Genomic DNA, 19441 nt, shown 5'->3' on the forward strand with positions numbered 1-19441 from the left:
TTTTATTCATGAATTAAATGTACAAAATATAAAGCTGCATTGTCATGCTAATTACTTATGTATAAACAGTAGCAAAATTTATAAAATAAGAAAATTCAATCTGATTATTTAAGAATTTTTGTTGACTACTAAATTAAATGTTAAAATTAAACATAGTTTTACCTAAACGATACTAAATAGTGTGTAATATTATAAATTTCAGTTTATGCAAAAAATATTAGCAAACATTTTAAACCGGCAAATGCTACCATGCTTTTAGATTAAATGCTTAGAACCTTAAGGCATAATAAATCCATCTTTTTCTTAATATAAAGTATGTCACAATAATCTGGAGTTAAATTTTTTTGAAACAGGAAGAATTATTTCTACAAAGATTACAGGACCAAATAAAGGAAGACTTTGAATTTCTGCTAGGTAGAGTCTAAATAGTTGATTTCAATCGAAATGTCACCGACGGAGACTCACAGAGGAGCAGGTGAGGTCAGGTGATGGTGGGCTGGGGAGGAAATGGTTCCAAGACACTGGGACGTCCCAGGCCAGGGAGACGCAGTGCTTCACATCCCAGGGAGATGCAGGAAGCAACGCCCAACATGTGTACCATCTATGCCACTGTGATGTCAAATCGGCTCTAAGATACACTATCTCGTAAGAATCTATGTTCATAAAATAAAGCAGGAGCCCTAAAAATATAGTTGTGTAGTCAGATCCTATTCAGCCATCAGAAAGTGACCCTAGGTGCGCAGTAGGCGGGGGCTTAGTTGAGCTCTCCTGGCGTAGATGCCGATGAAGATGGGGTTCCTCCTGTAAAGCAAAGAGATGGGTTGATGGGGAAAGAAACATAAAGACGACATTTTTTACGAATTAAGAATTTTAACCTATTAATTTTAAGGGACGGAAAGCGCATATTTCTGTCCTTATTTTTCAGGACTGCTGCTGAAGTCTACATGACAATGAAATGCACAGCCCTACCTACCTGCCCAATTCATACCTGGGAAATCTCCATCTCCACCTTGTGCACAGCTAGACAAGGCAGGGGCCCCGACCAAATTCTGGGCTGAGCCTGCATGTGCTGGAAAGGCCCGGCAGACCCAGACATCGGTGTGCTGAGTGGAGCTGACGGGGAGGGGGCGGGCAGGAGGGAGGCAACGGGGTCTCCAGGGTCCCTGTGCTTCCCCAGCCCCAGAGGGCACCGCATGGCTCCTGCCTGGGCATCAATGTTGGCTCTTGCAAACTAGAAATCTGGGCCGGTGGCTATAGGCTAGCTTTCCGGCATGCCAAAAACACGGAGCCCAGCAGCAAAAATTGCAATAAGGGAAAAAACAAAAATAAACAAACAAACAAAAGCAAATCTGTGTCTCATGCCAGTTTCACTCATTTATTTATTTTCAAAGATTTCTTTATTTTGGGGTGGGGAGGGGCAGAGGGAGAGAGAGAGAATCTCAAGCAGACTCCGCACCGAGCATGGAGCTCAATGCAGGGCTTGATCTCAGGACCCTGAGATCACGACCTGAGCCGAAACCAAGAATCGGACGCTCAGCCGACAGAGCTACCCAGGCACCCCAAGTTTCACTAATTTAAACACATGAGTTACATAACGTATGCAACGATTCTTTTCCTGATAGAAAGTTTATAAACTTATACCAATGCCAAATGATAACTCCTTGATTAGATCATATGTTTCGTTGGTGGTAAAGTAAATTCTCCCTGCTTAAGGCAGTGCAGAAAAAGCATGCTAAGCTCATCCTGCAATATTGTGGATGGGGAGTCTCTGTGCCCGCGGTGTGTGAGATGCTGGGCTGGAGTCCCCCCATGGTGTAGTCAGTCCTGCTCGATCACTGAAACCCGCATTGGTCACAGTGCATAATAAGATGCCCATCTCTGAATTAAAGCAAGGTATGTCTTATCATAAGAGAATAAAATAACCTTATACTGAAGTATGCATGGTCCTTCTCTTGCTACCTCCAAACTGTGCTTCTAAGACTCTCATCTGTTTTAAAAGGTTTTGTTTATTTGAGAGATAGTGAGAGAGAGCACGAGCAGGGGGAGCAGCAGAGGGAGAGGGAGAAGGAGACTCCCTGCTGAGCTGGGGCCAACATGGAGCTCGATCTCAGGACCCTGGGATCGTGACCTAAGCCAAGACCAAAAGTCAGATGCTTAACCGACTGAGCCACCCAGGCGCCCCAAGACTCTAATTTTTAAAAAATTAGGTCCGGCTTGCAGTTAGAATACATGCAGTTTGGGGAAGGACGTCTCGGGCTGCCCAGCAGCTTCAGCTTCCTATTTGACTATGTCCATCGATATTTGTGTGTGTGAGACACTTTTCACATTTGGATGCAGTTTCTCTATAAATACTCACTTGGAGGAGGAGCATCTATAATAAAGAACAAATACATGAGTTGTTCAATTTAATAAAACAGAGTTGGTACTAAAAGAATTAGTACTTTTGGGCGCCTGGGTGGCTCAGTTGGTTGAGCGACTGCCTTCAGCTCAGGTCATGATCCTGGAGTCCCGGGATCGAGTCCCGCATCGGGCTCCCTGCTCAGCGGGGGGTCTGCTTCCCCCTCTGCCCTCTCCCTCTCATGCTCTCTGTCTCTCATTCTCTCTCTCAAATAAATAAATAAAATCTTAAAAAAAAAAAAAGAATTAGTACTTTTAATAATTACTTAAAATGACTAAAAAACTGTATCACTTAAAACAAGAAGCCACAGAACACAATTAACATGGAAATGTTCACAAGTGCACTTCTTAGCGACATTGAGCGCGACCTTGTCACACATCCGTCATGACAATGGAGACGGGACACAGACATGTCATTGACAGAGCGGCCGGGCCAGTGTGGGGCCAGCACTGAGCAGGTGCACGGACACCATCCCCCTCGCTGGGGTCGTTTGGGGGCTGGACACGGAGGGCGGGCAGAGACCTTGCTGACAAACGACAACATGCAGCATTTCGGACGCTTGCAGAGACGTAACCTCCTCCTTCCCTCTTAACCAAAGAAATGAAGCCTCAAGAGAAAAAACAAGCTGCCTACGGACAAACGGTCAATAATCACTGAGCCACAGAAAGTCAGCACCGTAGTCGACGGCCTTTACGACAGACGTGGCCAAAAATAAGACTAAGTCCGCCTGTCACTGGGACTGGGAAAAATCAGAACGAATATAGGATCTGTAACATCTAATGACAGGCACACTTATTTCCAAACTACTCAGAGTTTAAGAACAAAATGTAAGGAACGTGGGTAATGGAATAATTTCAAGTTTGAAGTGCAAGTTCTGTTTACAGAACTGAGGGCTTTTTATGAAGCTGCCCCAGAGGGGACTGGCCACCTACGCAGAAGTTCATATATCGTAGGGGCCAGGATCCTGTAGGTCCAATGAAGTATCAAAGGTTTTGAGAGTTGGAAGAAAATGAAGGGGCGCCTGGGTGGCTTAGTTGGTTAGGCGACCGCCTTCGGCTCAGGTCATGATCTGGAGTCCCGGGATCGAGTCCCGCATCAGGCTCCCTGCTCAGTGGGGAGTCTGCTTCTCCCTCTGACCCTCCCCCCTCTCATGCTCTCTGTCTCTCTCTCACATTGTCTCTCTCTCAAATAAATAAATAAAAGCTTTAAAAAAAGAAGAAGAAGAAAATGGAAAGCCACGGAGATCATGACTTCTGCTATTCATGGGAATAAAGAGGAGAGCGAAACATATATGATCCTCCTGTGTCGCTGTAAGCATCATACTTCCATAGGATTTTCCATGGTTTTTAGATTACTCAGTGTGAGATCCAAAATGAGACAAGAAATGTCAAGGAACAGAAGCCTCAGCAAACTGGGACTGCAGGGTGCACTCACCGTGACCGTCCTTGGCGCCCGCAGGCGCCTCCAGGTCTGGGTCTGACCCCGCGTCCTGGCTCCCTTCGGGCTCTTGCATGGATGGAGATGGGGGGCCTGCCCCGGAGGTCTGCAGGGTCCTCTTCTCTGAGTCAGCTCGCTGCTGTAGCCACTCATCCCTGTACCCATTGCTGATGAGTTTGGAAAAGTTTGTGGGTGAACTGGCTTTTTGACCAGGCCTCAAAAAGAGAGAAATGAATGTCAAACCTCAGTAGAAAGGTTAATGATAGTCCAGACCAGGTCTTAGTGGGCGTGCTGATAATAACTGAGAGGAGTTATTGTCCCTTAAACCATAATGGAACTATTTCTCTCTCTCTCTCTCGATCTCGATGTCCCTCTCTCCATTTAAAAAAGTTTTTTATTTAAAAAAACTTTTTTAAAGATTTTATTTACTTATTTGAGAGCGAGAGAGCATAAGCAGGGTGAGCACAGAAGGAGAGGGAGAAGCAGCGGGGCTCGATCCCAGGACCCTGGGATCATGACCTGAGCCGAAGGCAGATACTTAACCGACTGAGCCACCCAGGTGCCCCTCTCTCCATTTTTAAAAGTTTATTTTATTTATTTATTTATCGAAGTCATCTCTACACTCAACCTGGGGCTTGAACTCACAAGCCTGAGATCAAGAGTCGCATGCTCTTCCGATGGAGCAGCCGAGCACCACCCTTTGTCCCTCTTTCTGAGCATAAGGAAACACACTTCCAGTCATCCCTTTGCACCGGGTGGGAGCCTGCTTAGTTGTTTCTAAGACCTTTGTTCATGACAGCCAATTAGAGGATAATGCTGCATTACTGAGGGACGCCCTCTTCACAAAACAGCACCCTTCCCCAAGTGGCAATCGGTTGCTTGGGCTCTACCATTTCTTTACCAAATTGTCACTTTCTTGATTAGCTCTTCCTTGACATTAAAGATTATCTGCTGTGGGGGCGCCCGGCTGGCTCAGTTGGTGGAGCACATGACTCTTGATCGTGGGGTCATGAGTTCAACCCCAGGCTGGGTGTAGAGATGACCTCAATAAATACATTAAAAAAAAAAGATTATCTGGGGTGCCTGGGTGGGTCAGTCGGTTAAGCGTCTGCCTTCGGCTCAGGTCATGGTCCCGGGGTCCTGGGACTGTGAACCGCATGAGGCTCCCAGATCAACGGGGAGTCTGCTTCTCCCTCTGCCGCTCCCCCTGCTTGTGCTCTCTCTCTCTTTCTCTCTAATAAATAAATAAAATCTTAAATAAATAAAAATAATAAACAAATACATAAAAGGCGAGCCTTGGTGAGGAGGGGGTCCCCCCGGGGGGGGTGTCTTGGGCAGGACACAGGCTCATGGGACAGGGCAGCTGGTTGGAGAAGTTCGGCGCCACATGGCACAGACGTGGAAGGGGGACAGCTGTACCCCATGGGGACACGATGACACCAGGGGACGAGGCCAGGCCACGGGGGTGTGACATCAAAGTCACATCACTGAAACGCGTTCCCGGGAAGCGGGCATCATTTGGCCGCCATCAGCCCAGCGCCTTGCTGTCCTTATTGTCCCTTTGTCCCCCGGACGGAGGACCAAAAAGCCCAAGCCCAAGCCCGCCCCCGACGTGTGGGCACTGCCGTGCACTTACATGGGAGGGAAGGAGAGTCTGCCTCCTGCAGGGTCTCTGGAGCCGAGCGGGGTCCCCACTTTGCTCGGGTACCTGGAGTTAATGGCTGGGAGCCTCACCTGTGTGACAAGCACACAGAACCGTGGTGGAGGGACAGATACTCAGAAGCTGAAGGAGGACAGTCCCAGAGAGGGGACAGGACACACGGAACAGGAGGACCCTGCGGCGGGGTCATGACTCTTTGGGCCAAAACCACGGGAAAACACAACTCAGCAAGCCTCCCCTGGCGACAGTCACGCCCCAGACATGACCCGCGATTCCACGGCGGCAGCTCGGCCTGGCTGCAAAGGGGATCGGACCTTTGGGGGCGACGGAATAGCTCTGGGCCTTCATGGCTTGTGGTGGCTACGCGTTTGTCGAAACCCGCAGAACAGTGCTCAGTAAGAATGCGGATTTCCTGCGTCTAAGTTACAGCATCACAGAATCGGGGAAAATGCTACAGAAAAACAGAAGAAAAACAACAAAGAGCAAAAAACCAAGCAAGCACACAGAGCCCACGAGGTACCGCCGGCATTTACCGGGGGGGAGAAGGTGGCCTTTCAGAAAGCGGAGACCCGCTCCAGCCCAATCACTCTGGAGGTGAGTGAGACCCCACAATGCTGGTCATCCACGGGGAACACTGCCCTAAATATGGTCTCGTGTCTGCCACGTGCCAAGTGAGGGGCCAGAGCTGGGGAAGCTCCGTGTCCCCGCTCCGCTCCCTGAGGTCCAGTCATGTGGGGGCCTGGGGGACATGGGGTGGGACAGCCAAGCACTCAGGAGAGCTGGGGCCGGATGCCCATCAAATCCTAGCTTAATACTGTGCACGCTTCCATCCACGTTCAAGTTCACACTGTAGTTGTGCCAAAGGTCCCGTGGGACATAGGGAGAAAATAACACAAGAACTCCCCCCAAGTTCTGTGCAATTTGCGCTTCCCATGAGCTGTGTGCAGAAGCAGGTGAAGGTAAGTCCGGGCTATCCGAACCCCCCTAAAGGGGTGCCCACGTCCCCGGCTGGCACCCCACGCCTCATTCCTGTAACTCAATCGCCCTCCATGTTGGTGTCTTTAACCACAGCCCATTGGCACCCTGCCTCCTTAAGCATGGCAGCCCACACAGGCTTGCTTCCTGCCCTGGGTTCAGCCCCGCAGAGCTTTGGTCCATGGCTCGGAAAGCCCACGGGATTTGGGGCTGGTTCAGCACTTAGCATTTCAAAGGTTCCCCAGATGAGCACTGTGGCCGTGGTTACTCCCAAAGAGCCCCCTTATCAATCGACGGTGTAGGTGCTTACGTATCACCAAGACACAGACCTGGTCCTAAAAACAGCCCGTTTCATTGATCGTGCAGAGGAACCGAAGGCGGGACCACGGCTGGAGGTTGGGGGTGTTCTGAGGAAGACCACGCAGCCATGGCAGGACACCTGACATTCTATGTGGTGTTCAACTGCTGGAGTCCCCAAAATCAGCGTTTCTCCTCAAAGCAGGACACTGAGAAGCCAAGCTTGGGAGTCAGGCACAGACGGTTCAGGCCAGGAGACCCACTGTTTCTCTCCCTGTGTCCCAAGAGCTAAGACCTCAGTGCTGGAGCCTCGGTGGGCAATGCTCAGCCCTGGACAGTGGGGCTCCAGCCTGGGGATCGGAAGGCCTTGGAATCGAGACATCCCAATCACAAGGCCACCAACTAGAGATGGCCCTCCAGTTCATAGTTGCTCTTTTAAAGTATAAATAGGGGCACCTGGGTGGCTCAGTCGTTAGGCGTCTGCCTTCGGCTCAGGTCATGGTCCCGGGGTCCTGGGATTGAGCCCCGCATCGGGCTCCCTGCTCAGTGGGAAGCCTGCTTCTCCCTCTCCCCCTCCCCCTGCTTGTGTTCCCTCTCTCGCTGTCTCTCTATATAAAATCTTAAAAAAAAAAGTATAAATAAATAAAAACTTTAAAAAATAAAAAAGAACTGTTAATAAAAAAAAAAAGAGTATTCCAGGGAAATCTTCACTTAAAGACACATTTAGAGACTGGATAATGAGTAAGTAAAAAATGTCCTTCCTATACATGCTGAATGAGAAGGGCCAGACCACGGCTACCCTAGATAAGCATTAACTAGTTAAAACTGACTTAGTACAAGGTAATCTTGTAGAATCAATACTCTTAAAAAGAAAAAAAAGTAGTATTATCATGGCCTCTTGCCTTTTAGTCAATTCAAATTTAACATACAGAGCCAGGGCGCCTGGGTGGCTCTGTGGGTTGAGTGGCCGACTCGTGGTTTGGGCCCAGGTCCTGATCTCAGGGTCGTGGGATGGAGCTGTAGGGCTCCCTGCACAGTGGGAGTCTGCCTGAGACCCTCTCTGCCCCTCCCTCCCACACAAGCGCTCTCTCTCTAAAGACACCCAGAGTCAGCTTATTCGGGGAGTGGCAAGCATGGTGACGCAGCCCACAGCCCGGCGGGCGCCCGCCCCTCACCTTTTTCTTCTTTTCACGTTCCTCCGCCTCCCTTTGCCAAACCGTTTTCACATCATGGTCAAAAGGCCCTCTTCTGGACTCGTAGTTACCGTTGGTGTGATCGGGGTTAAACTCTTCATAAACCATGTAATCCGGCATGGAGACGGCGGGCATCCTGCAGGGACAGGTGGAAGAGCTCCAACCGGATACCCCTTCCTCCCCTCTCTGTCCTCCCCTCCCTCTTTCATCCTCCCTCCCCTCCCTCCTCCATCCTTCCTATTCCTCTCCCTCCTCCCCCCATCCTCCCCTCCCTCCTCCATCCTTCCTACTCTTTTCCCTCCTCCCCACTCCTCTCCCTTCTCCCCTCCCTCCTCCATCCTTCCTACTCCTCTCCCTCTTCCCTCCCCCTCCTTCTTTCCCCTCTCCCTCCTCCCTCCTTCCCTTCTCCCTCCTCCTTCTCCCTGCTTTCACACAGTAAACACCATCTCTTCCCTCCTCCCACACCAGCTCTTGCAGACCATCCGTCCTCATTCCACTGAATGAACAGCTAACGCTTCCCGGGGCCTGCTTCCCAGAACTGGGAGGCCAAGTCAGAAATCACAGGTTGCCATTCTCAGTAAAATGAGAGTATATTAAATTACGAATTATTGAAGCAGGTAAGTTATAAACAAATTATTTGTTATATCATCTACTACTTTGTCCTCTTAAAATACCTAGACCCCCCTCAACATTTACCATTTCACACTGTCATTTCAAAACAATAATACCCTTTTCCTGTTTTCTGTTTGATGGTCATTTTCTTAAAGACTTTATTTATTTATATTTAGAGAGAGAGAGATAGGGGTGGGGGGAGCACGCAAGCAGGGGGAGGGGCAGAGGGAGAGGGAGGGAGAGAATCCCAAGCAGATTCCGCACTGAGTGCAGAGTCCAACATGGGGCTCGATCCCACGACCCTGAGATCATGACCTGAGTCGAATGCTTGAGCGACTGAGCCACCCAGGTGTCCCTAATGGTCATTTTTAATGTAGTACTTAAACTTCCGGCCTGGTTTCCTGTCTCCACTGGAAAGCACTCAGGCCAGGAGCAGGGGTGGGGGTGGGACATGTGCACCTGCCTGCATTCTCCTATGTCACCACCCCCCGCCCCAACACTGCCCAGGGGCTAAGGGCTAAAGGCTGGGACTTTATCCTGGCAGCAGTGAGGGGCAGTGAGGGGGCAGGGATAGGGGAAGGTGCCAGCCAGCAGCTGGGGGGAGGGGAAGGAGGGCCAGCCCTCCTGGATGCCTGGGCTGCTTGAGCAGGGGAATGGAGGGATGCAGATGGAATCAGCAGAGCACTAGGAAGCACAGAGAGAAAAGGGGGCTCCCACTGACCCTGACACCTAGGGAGGAAGGGAGCTGGAGGCCCCTGAGGAAGCCGGTGGAGAAGCCAGGGAGCAGAAGTCAGAGGCTGGGAACGCAGGCTCGGGACGTGACCCCAGTGCCCGGGAAGAGAAGCCTGCAGGTGTGGGTCCATCTGCTTCACCACAGGGACAGTGGAGCCAGCCCTCCTATGTTTAGGGCTCTCTGCGGGCAGGGAGAAGCCCCAGAGCCCGGAAGGGAGGGCGGAACTCACCGCAGAAGGGACAATTTCCACTGTGGCTCTTGGGCTCCCCACCTTTCTCTCTATATCCCCCATCCCCGCGCACTTGGAGTGCCACCAGGGGGCCTGGAAGATTGACAAGGACACACAGGATGGGAGGGACAGCCGTGCTCCCTGCTTCCTCACCAGGGACAGCCACGGACATGGTGGGAGGGGCAGTCCACGGGGCCAGGAGGAAGGCAGGGGGGCATGCCTACCGGCCCTCCCAGAACGCCCAGTCCACGGGCTCGGGCCACGGCTGGAGCAGCCACCTCCTGGGCTCTGCAGAAGGCCACATGGTGTCCTTCTCAGTGTCCACACAGCCACAGGACGGCGGGGCACCCCGTGGCCTTGTGTCCAGCTAAGGGACAGGCCACGGGATGGATAGGGAGCGCAGAAACCCGGCCCCACCAGCCCCCTCCCCAACCACCCCCCCTCCGTGGCACTGGGTCTCTGGAAGCTCCCCCTGGGGCATGCAAGCCCTCTCCTGCCCTCTTCTCTCTCCTCTCTGCTCTGCTCAAATCAGAGGTCAGCTGTGTTGGCCGAGTGGGAGCTTTAAATTACAGCGGGGGGAGCCAGGAACCCCCGTAATTTACATTCTGGGGGACGGTGGCTCCCCACAGCTCTGTAATCACCACAGGGACTTGGGGTTCCCTGCACTTCTGGCTTCGCAGGGCACCTGCGTCCTTTGGGGCGAAGAACGCTTTGCCAGCCGCTGGTTCTAGGAGGTCTATGCGGCCACCGGCCCTGGAAACACAGGACAAAGCTTGGAGCCGTGTCCCCTGAGCAGCCCCAGAGGCCCAGCCCTGGGACCCCTGTGCTGTGATCCTTCTTCCTGCACCCGACCCACCACTGGCTGCTGTACCACTCTCAGCGTCCCCATTCAAGATCTGTTGACTTAAAATGCAGAGTGAGGGGCGCCTGGGGGGCTCAGTCGGTGAAGCGCCGGGCTCTGGCTCCGGTCATGATCTCAGGGTCCTGGGATCCAGCCCGGCGGCGTAGGGCTCCCTGCTCAGCGGAGAGTCTGCTTCTCCCTCTCCCTCTGTGCTCTCTCTCTCTCAAATAAATACGTAAAATCTTTAAAGATTTTTAAAGATACACTTAAAGAAAAATGTAAATGCAGAGTGAGCTACTTTCTCCCTGTAAAGACGAGCCAGGCCTCGAGATACTCACGGTCTCTGCTCGGCCGTGGGCGGCTTGCCGTGGTGGATGTACCAATCGGGCAAGCAGTAGGCCACGGGGGAGCCTTTCCTGGTCCCTGGGACGACGTGCTTCAGCAGATCTCAAAGCCAAAAAGACGCCGAGGTGAGCACGCGGTGCGAGTAGCAAGCAGCTTAAGGCAGCTTACTGGGAAGCGGGGACTGGGACTTCTCCTAGGGTGGCCTCTGGGCTCCCCGCCCCCCCGGTGCACAGGTGGGGATGTGCAGGTCCTGCTTGGTGTTCAGGAGGGGCATCCTTCGTGCCCCTCTGAGCCCAGATCTTGCCCTGCTCCCGAGATTCCATTCCAGGGGGACATCTGTGGGGACAAAACCCCTCAGGTCCCGGGGGAGGCTGCTTGCTGGTGGCCCCCTCAACGACCCCCACATGTCTGCCACCATGCAGCTGTCCCTCACCTCCCACAGCGTTCTGGGGACAGGCTGCTCCTCCAGGTTCCAGGGGACGTGGGTGAGGGAAGATGGTAATCAGGGCTCCCCCTTTGGAGCTCCCCGAGAGGAACAGAACACGAGGCTCCTTCTCCTCTGAGACCCACCTGGCTCCCGGGCCACCTGCCCGCTCTGAGGCTTCCGGTGCCCCTCCACGGGCTTGGTCATAGTCGGGGGCCGGCAGGCGGGGAGGCGGGACCGTCCGGCCCTGCCTGCTCATGAGCTAGCAGGCACTGGGTTCTTACCATCCGTAGGAAATGTTTAACATTGTATTTCGCTTTAGATTTTGCAATATTTCAGACTAACAGCAAAGTTGCAAGAATAGCAGGGAACCCCCTGTTCCCTCTCCCCAGCCTCCCCAGAGGCTCACACCTGCTTCATTTCTTCCTCCCTCCCCACTTCATTAGTACATCACTGTTACTGCTGTTTGGGGAGCAGTTTGGGAGCCTCTCGCAGACCTGAGGCCCCTTTGCCCCCCTGGACTTGGGTGGAAGGTTCCAGAAGGCGGGTGTTACACAATGACAGTGCCCGGCTCCACACCGGGAAGTCAGTGCCGATGTCATCCTCTTAGCTAATTGCAGGTCCCATCTAGAATCTGCCCGCTAGCCCAGGAGCTTTCTCTTAACCCGAGGCTGGGGAGCGGGCAGGAGAGTGGAGGAGCATTGCGGGTCCTGTCCTGGGCCTGACTTGCAGTGAACAGGACGGTGCGCTCTGGGCTCTTGAACATCCAAGCCCAGGTGTTGCCGTGCTGTTTCCCACCGCCCGTGACAACCTCCTGGGGAAGTAGGGTGGCCAGGAAACAGGACAGGAAAGGCGGTGGCTCTCAGCAGCCCTCACCACAGGGGCTGAGCCCTGCCCCTCATCAGCCATCTGTATGAGCACAACCAGGCAGCACGTTCTTGGTTAAACCGTGGACCAAGGTGCATGCTCATCGGCGTCGCCGCCGAAACTCATCTGTGGCCTCAGTGTTGAAAACACACGCACACGCGGGACGAGGGCCATGAGCATACACCGCAGGACCCCGCGCTCCACCAGCTCGCAACCTGGTTGCAGGCAGGGACTCTCTGGGGAGGTGGACAGCTTCCAGAGACCCTCTGCACCCGGACCACAGGATGGGGGCGGGGACCCTGCAATGGTGTCGCTCACAAGCCAATTCTGCAATTTCTGTCTTTTCGGTAAAAAGTAGACATCCTGCGGGCCACACACATCCCAGGCTGTGTTGTGACCCTCGATGTCCACTGGCCTTGGGCAGAACTCACAGATGTTACAGGTATGTTCACATGGAAGCCACGAGAACCAAAACCACCCCTGACCCATGCAGCAGAGACACTGGGGCGTGCATGGGGTGCTTACCGGGCTGGCCGCCTTGCTTCGCGAGCTTCACGTACTCCGAGTCTGTGTCTTTTATCCAATACCTCTGCAGCCCAGGCATGTGCCTGTTGGGAGGCTCCCTCGGATCACTGAGGCCCGGGAGCTGGGAGGCCGGTGGGACGTCCACGGGCTTGTCGGACCGCTTCATGGGAAGGTCGTAATACCAGTCTAGAGAAGAGGAGGCCAAGGGCCAACTTATTACACAGAGTTCAGGTTGGCTTGCTGCACTGCCTACCACATAGCCATAGCAGAGAGAGCATCTCAGCCTCCACAGGACATCCGCACAAGGGAACCTCATACAAGGCATCTGCATGGGAGACGTCACCCCAGGACATCAGCACGGGAGAAACCTCCACCCCCTTTGGAACACCTGCAATGAGCTTGTAGACATCAGTCTCCTAAGCCCACCAGCATGCCGTCTGCTGGTCCTGCCAGAAGGAAGAGTTTCTTCTATGAGGCCCTGCTGTTCCTCTGCCCTAGGCTGCACCTCTGCTCCAAAGCGGTGGCACCAGGGCCTCCTCCAAGGTGTCCCAATCCCCTTGTGTCTGTGTGTCCTGTGCTCTCTCTCCTCCAGGGAACTGGGAGTAACCTGCATTTCTGGATATATCGGGCAATACACATTCCGGAAAAATCCCAAATCGCTCACAGCATTGCGGGCTAGTGTGGGGGGCATGTGACCGAGGCTGGCCCAGATCTGCTGACCTCAGCACTTGAACGACGCTGAGACACACGGTCCACCACAGAAGCAGCACCAACAGCCATCTGGCAGGGGCAGAAAGAGGCAGGGCAAGCCTCATCCGGGGACCTCCCTGCGAGAAGCCCCCACAGCTCCATCGGCCCACCCCTCTGCACCCACGGCCTGTGCTTAAAGCCACAGTGGGACCGAGTGAGAGGTCCCAAGTGCAAGGAGATGGGAGGAGGCCAGGATCTCGGCAGGGCAGCCAGGTGTGATGGGAAACCACCGCGGGCCACAGGTGTGGCACGTCGCTGAGTCTGGCTCCCTGGGCGGGCGGGATGATGAGTGCAGACGGAGGGCAGGCCACTCCTGTGGGCTGGGCCCATGAGCAGGAGGGGCAACACCGCAAGGATGAAGGAGGGGAGAGTAAGGCAGCCTGCCGTCTGCCCTTCCTCCCCCTCCTTGCTCTGCACCCCACGGACAGAGGGGTCACAGGCAATGCAGTGAATGTTGGCATCGGCAGAGCCATGGGGCCCCTAAGTGGGCACAGGAGCTGAGGGCATCCAGGACAGCCCTGCAGGCCACTCTGGGACCGCCTGCCCCTGCTGGGAGGGAGAGGTGGACGCCGAACCCCAGACCTGCAGTTATTGGTGTCCACTATGAATCCACAGAAGGAACAGATCGGGGACACTCGGACTTCTCTGAAGTCATTTTTAGGTGAGACTAACATTTACATCAGTAGACTCTGATTAAAGCAGGTCACCCTCCATCACGTGGGTGGGCTTCATCTAATTAGTTGAAGGCCTTCAGAGAAAAAGACTGAGGTCTCTGGGGGATGGGGGGGGTCTGCCTCCAGATGGCCTTTCGGACTCAAGATGCAGCATCAGCTCTTCTCTGGGTCTCCAGCCACACGTGTGAGCCAATTCCTTAGAATAAACCTTCGCTAGATAGACTAGATAGATAGATTGATAGATGATGGATGATAGAGAGATGCACTGTTGGTTCTGTTGCTCTGGAGAACTCTGATATGGTAGGAGTATAGAAAAACTGTGCTGAATAAATTAATTTATGTAGAGGGCGCCTGGGTGTCTCAGTTGGTTAATCGTCCAACTCTTGGTTTCAGCTCAGGTCCTGATCTCAGGGTCCTGGGATTGAGCCCTATGTCGGGCTCTGCATTCAGCTCAGAGCCTGCTTGAGATTCTCTCTCTGCCTCTCCCCTTGCTCACTCTCTCTCTCAAATAAATAAATAAAATCTTTAAAAGGATTAATTTATGTAACACACAAGGATCTCATGAACAACTGTCTTCTAAAGGTAAAAGCTTACACATCCAATTTCTACTTCCAACTAAAGCTGAGTTCACTGCATGAAAACGAATGATATTTAACTAACAAAATATCTGAATATCTAAATCACAGCAATTAGCCGAATCAACATTATACTTTTGAGAATGAAAAAAAAAGCATTAAGAATGGGGACAGAAGCTCACAGGTAATTTAAGCATTAGGAGGAACAGCTAAGCAGCTTCCTACTCTCAACACAGTCATTTCAAATATTTTCCCTTATAGAGGGAAGGCATGCACTTCTTGCTTTATCTTCCTCTGTGTTTTGATTACTAATTAATCCACAGAGAACAGTGTACCTTTCAGCTCTCATTACCGGAAGCTTCGGGCAGGCACTGAACCCTACTCCAGGCATCTGTAACTGTGTGCAGAGAAGCTCACACACAGGCACACGTGCGCACACACATACCGGGTGGAAGGAATGAGAACTGACTTGTAGCTCCTATTGCTCAGAAATTATTGGTACTTGTCCAGTAATTACTATCAGTACTACTGTGATCAATTACTACCATGCAGATTTCTTTTTGTTTGTTTCATTTTTACCAGCAGCACTGGGTATCACGTAGATTTTTTTTAAGGTTCATTTATTATTTGACAGAGAGAGAGCGAGCCCATTGGGCGGTGGGGGAGAGGGGCAGAGGGAGAGAGAGAATGTCAAGCAGACTCCCCGTGAGCACAGAAGCAGGTGTTGGACTCGATGCCAGGACCCTGAGATCACGACCCGAGCAGAAACCAGCAGCTGGAGGCTTAACCGAATGAACCACCCAGGCGCCCCCCCCCCACCCCACGCAGATTTCTTGATGTCGCTTCCCCGCCTCCTCACCTGCAGGATACCGGTATCCTTACGTTATCAATAAGGAGACAGGCTGAGAGGGACTCTGGGGCTCTCGGATCTCTAGTCACAAGGCGGTGTTTTATGCCCACTTAGCCCGGGGCTCCCGAAGGCTGATGGCCACGCTCCTGCCTTTGGGATGCCGCAGCCTTGCAGAGCCTGAGCAGAGGAGCCCCGTGAGACGTGTGACCTCGGGCAGCTTCCTAAAACTCTCTGTGCTTTAGCTTCCACGTCTATAAACTGGGGTGAGTGATACCACGTCAGGTTGTTTTGAGGTTAAATGTTAGTGTACAAAAGTGCCTGGCCCTTGTCAGGGTCCACCGGTGTCCTGTACGGAGGGGAGGCCACTAAGGCTGGGAGAAGTCACATACAGGCTGAGAGCCCACGGCCAAGAAGGGGACCCAGTCAGCCCCCCCGCCCCCCCACACCCAGTTCCCAGCACAGCCACGGTTTCGCCAATGGCAGTGGGGAGCTCTGGACAAGCTCATTTAGGAATGAGAAGGCCAGGCTCCGTTACCCTTCTGAGAGGATGTGAGCACTGCAGGTGCCCACCAGCTTCCACCCCGTGGCTCCCAGGGGAGCACCCGAGCCCCTCCTTCTCCAGCCTTTCTTTCCACATTCACAAGGAGAGGAATCAAGACAAGAGGCACACACAGACCAGAGCATCCAGCTCTCCTTCCCTCCCTTCTGCCCAGCTGCCCCACAGGACCCTCCACCCAATTCTTCTTCTCCGCGTCCAGCCCCTTAAAGCCCCAGACATGGTTAACTTGGTGGGGGCATAAATTACCGGCAGAAGATAGATCGTGACATGCTCTGGGATGCAGCTGAGAAAGCAAGTGCTTACATTCAGGAAAACAGCTGAGGCTTACCTAGGGTCAAACTATTACAGGACAATTTCAGAGATCCTATATCCTCCAACAGTGGAGGCAACAATAGGAAGCCTGGTTTTCTTTTTGTTGAACATAAAGAAGACTAGCTGGGTTTTGTTGTTTGCTTGTCTTTGTGTTTCCTTTTCTTTTCCCATTTCCCTTTAAGCTGCTTCGACCCTGGGGCCCAGCAGCCGCTTTGTCTGAGGGCACGTTAGTTTCACCCCTGTCCCGGGCGCAGAATCAGGATGCTGGGCTCAGGGCAAACGCTGGCTCCATTCGCGGGTCACTCACCGCAGGGAGCATAGCGGCTCGCCGCGCCGTGCAGCTCCTTGCTTGTGTTCCTCATGCCGGGGGTGCCACGCGGGACCGGCTGTTCTCGGGGGAGTAGGGAACGCCGCCGGGGCTGAGCTGCCAAGGCCACTTCGGACGGCCTCCTCTCTCCGTCCACCTCCACCTGCCAGGTATGCAGGCGTCCCATCATTCAGGGAGGCGCGCACGACCACGCGGGCATGCAGCAGGGGCATATGCATGCTGGTATACAGCAGGCGCACAGCCATGCCCGGTGTGCAGCAGGGGCACCCGCACGCGAGCATAAAGAAGGGGCACGCTCACGCGGATACACAGCAGGGGACAGCGGATGACCGTGGGTAGACAGCAGGGGCGCATGCACACGGGTATACAGCAGGCGCACAGCCATGCCCGGTGTGCAGCAGGGGCACCCGCACGCGAGCATAAAGAAGGGGCACGCTCACGCGGATACACAGCAGGGGACAGCGGATGACCGTGGGTAGACAGCAGGGGCGCATGCACACGGGTGTACAGCAGGCGCACAGCCACGCCCGGTGTGCAGCAGGGGCACCCGCACGCGAGCATAAAGAAGGGGCACGCTCACGCGGATACACAGCAGGGGACAGCGGATGACCGTGGGTAGACAGCAGGGGCGCATGCACACGGGTGTACAGCAGGCGCACAGCCACGCCCGGTGTGCAGCAGGGGCACACGCACGCGAGCATAAAGAAGGGGCACGCTCACGCGGATACACAGCAGGGGACAGCGGATGACCGTGGGTAGACAGCAGGGGCGCATGCACACGGGTGTACAGCAGGCGCACAGCCATGCCCGGTGTGCAGCAGGGGCACCCGCACGCGAGCATAAAGAAGGGGCACGCTCACGCGGATACACAGCAGGGGACAGCGGATGACCGTGGGTAGACAGCAGGGGCGCATGCACACGGGTGTACAGCAGGCGCACAGCCACGCCCGGTGTGCAGCAGGGGCACCCGCACGCGAGCATAAAGAAGGGGCACGCTCACGCGGATACACAGCAGGGGACAGCGGATGACCGTGGGTAGACAGCAGGGGCGCATGCACACGGGTGTACAGCAGGCGCACAGCCACGCCCGGTGTGCAGCAGGGGCACCCGCACGCGAGCATAAAGAAGGGGCACGCTCACGCGGATACACAGCAGGGGACAGCGGATGACCGTGGGTAGACAGCAGGGGCGCATGCACACGGGTGTACAGCAGGCGCACAGCCACGCCCGGTGTGCAGCAGGGGCACCCGCACGCGAGCATAAAGAAGGGGCACGCTCACGCGGATACACAGCAGGGGACAGCGGATGACCGTGGGTAGACAGCAGGGGCGCATGCACACGGGTGTACAGCAGGCGCACAGCCACGCCCGGTGTGCAGCAGGGGCACCCGCACGCGAGCATAAAGAAGGGGCACGCTCACGCGGATACACAGCAGGGGACAGCGGATGACCGTGGGTAGACAGCAGGGGCGCATGCACACGGGTGTACAGCAGGCGCACAGCCACGCCCGGTGTGCAGCAGGGGCACGTCCGTGCGGGTTCACCGCGGGGCAGCAGGTCATCGCGTGGCGGCGGGCCTCGCGCGGGGGGCGGCTGCTCTCCAGGCCCGGGGTGACAGACGGCCCCCGCCCCCCCGCCCCCCGCCCGCTCACCGGTCTGCCGAGGGTCTCCGTGAGTGCGGCCCGCACCGCCCGAGCCGACTCCACCCGCCGCCGCTGGGGGCCGAGCCCACCTCGCACTCCCAGCGGATGCGGAACCGCAACAACCTGCGTCCTCCGGGAAACGGCTCGGTGGCCAACCGGCGGGCGCGGCGGGAGCGCCCGTAGCCAATCGGGAAAGCCTGCGGGGACGCGGCCGGCCAATCAAAGCCAGGGGCGGAGCGCGGGCGCCAGTCAACCGCCCGGGCGGGGGCGGGGGCGGAGCCGGGGCCAGGACGGAGCGGGGGGCGGGGCCAGGCGGGGGCGGAGCCGGGGCCAGGAGGGAGCGGGGGCGGGGCGCCGCGGTCGGGGGCGGGGCCGCGCTGCTGGCGGGGCGGGGTCGGCCTCCTGGTCCCCGAGGAGCTCCACCCGGGAAGTTTCCACAAGGGAAAACAAACTAGACAGATTTGCTTGTCAATCTCCCGTTTGTTTCATGCATTTTTTTTAAAAAAGAGGACGAATAGGGGCACCTGACTGAGTTGGAAGAGCACGAGACTCTTCTTGATGTGGGGTGGCGAGTTTGAGCCCCACATGGGGTGTCTAGATTGCGGAAAAAAAAAACACTTTAAAATTAAATCGACTTTAAAACTAAAAAACAGCAAGTAAAACAGCCAAGAGCCTAGGAGAAGGAAGGGAAAAATGAAGGGGGGCGGAAATCGGAGGGGGAGACGAACCATGAGAGACGAGGGACTCTGAGAAACAAGCTGAGGGTTCTAGAGGGGAGGGGATTGGGGGGATGGGTTGGCCTGGTGGTGGGTATTGAGGAGGGCACGTTCTGCATGGAGCACTGGGTGTTATGCACAAACAATGAATCATGGAACACTTCATCTAGAACTAATGTTGAATCGCAAATCTGTACCTCTGAAACAAATAATACATTATATGTTAAAAAAAAAAAAGGAAGAAGATAACAGGAAGGGAAAAATGAAGGGGGGGAATCAGAGGGGGAGACAAGCCATGAGAGACTATGGACTCTGAAAAACAAACTGAGGGTTCTAGAGGGGAGGGCGGTGGGAGGATGGGTGAACCTGGTGATGGGTATTAAAGAGGGCGCGTTCTGCATGGAGCACTGGGTGTTATGCACAAACAATGAATCATGGAACACTTCATCTAAAACTAATGATGTAATGTATGGTGATTAACATAACATAATTAAAAAAA

At 54.4% G+C, this 19441-nt stretch overlaps 1 protein-coding gene across 2 annotated transcripts; it reads right to left on the reverse strand.

Annotated features, from left to right (window-relative positions):
• Positions 1-355: 355 nt before the first annotated feature.
• Positions 356-18373, reverse strand: CUNH7orf57 (chromosome unknown C7orf57 homolog). Of its 2 annotated transcripts, XM_045864970.3 has the most exons (8): positions 18236-18373; positions 16564-16726; positions 12537-12722; positions 10714-10822; positions 7943-8096; positions 5472-5569; positions 3833-4050; positions 356-801 (listed from the first exon to the last, which is right to left on the reverse strand). In XM_045864970.3, the coding sequence occupies exons 2-8, from the start codon at positions 16616-16618 to the stop codon at positions 755-757; spliced, it is 867 nt and encodes a 288-aa protein (XP_045720926.1). In that variant the 5' UTR covers positions 16619-16726; positions 18236-18373; the 3' UTR covers positions 356-754. The 2 variants fall into 2 exon arrangements, with proteins under 2 accessions (XP_045720926.1, XP_045720927.1); XM_045864971.3 differs by lacking the exons at positions 16564-16726; positions 18236-18373 and adding an exon at positions 16273-16514.
• Between the last annotated feature and the right edge of the window lie 1068 nt (positions 18374-19441).

Source organism: Mirounga angustirostris, unplaced genomic scaffold (assembly GCF_029215605.1).
Source record: "Mirounga angustirostris isolate CCGP_5_RB_7025 unplaced genomic scaffold, mMirAng1.0.hap1 SCAF_12, whole genome shotgun sequence".
Taxonomy (NCBI): domain Eukaryota; kingdom Metazoa; phylum Chordata; class Mammalia; order Carnivora; family Phocidae; genus Mirounga; species Mirounga angustirostris.

Bases quoted from the DNA above. Each gene is read 5' to 3' on its own strand.
- CUNH7orf57 (XM_045864970.3), bottom strand. From the start codon at position 16,618: ATGAGGAACACAAGCAAGGAGCTGCACGGCGCGGCGAGCCGCTATGCT. The intron at 12,723-16,563 runs GTGAGTGACCCG...CCTCTTCTCTAG, and splicing joins GAGCCGCTATGCTCCCTGCG to ACTGGTATTACGACCTTCCC. The intron at 10,823-12,536 runs GTAAGCACCCCA...TTTGGCTTTGAG, and splicing joins GAAGCAAGGCGGCCAGCCCG to ATCTGCTGAAGCACGTCGTC.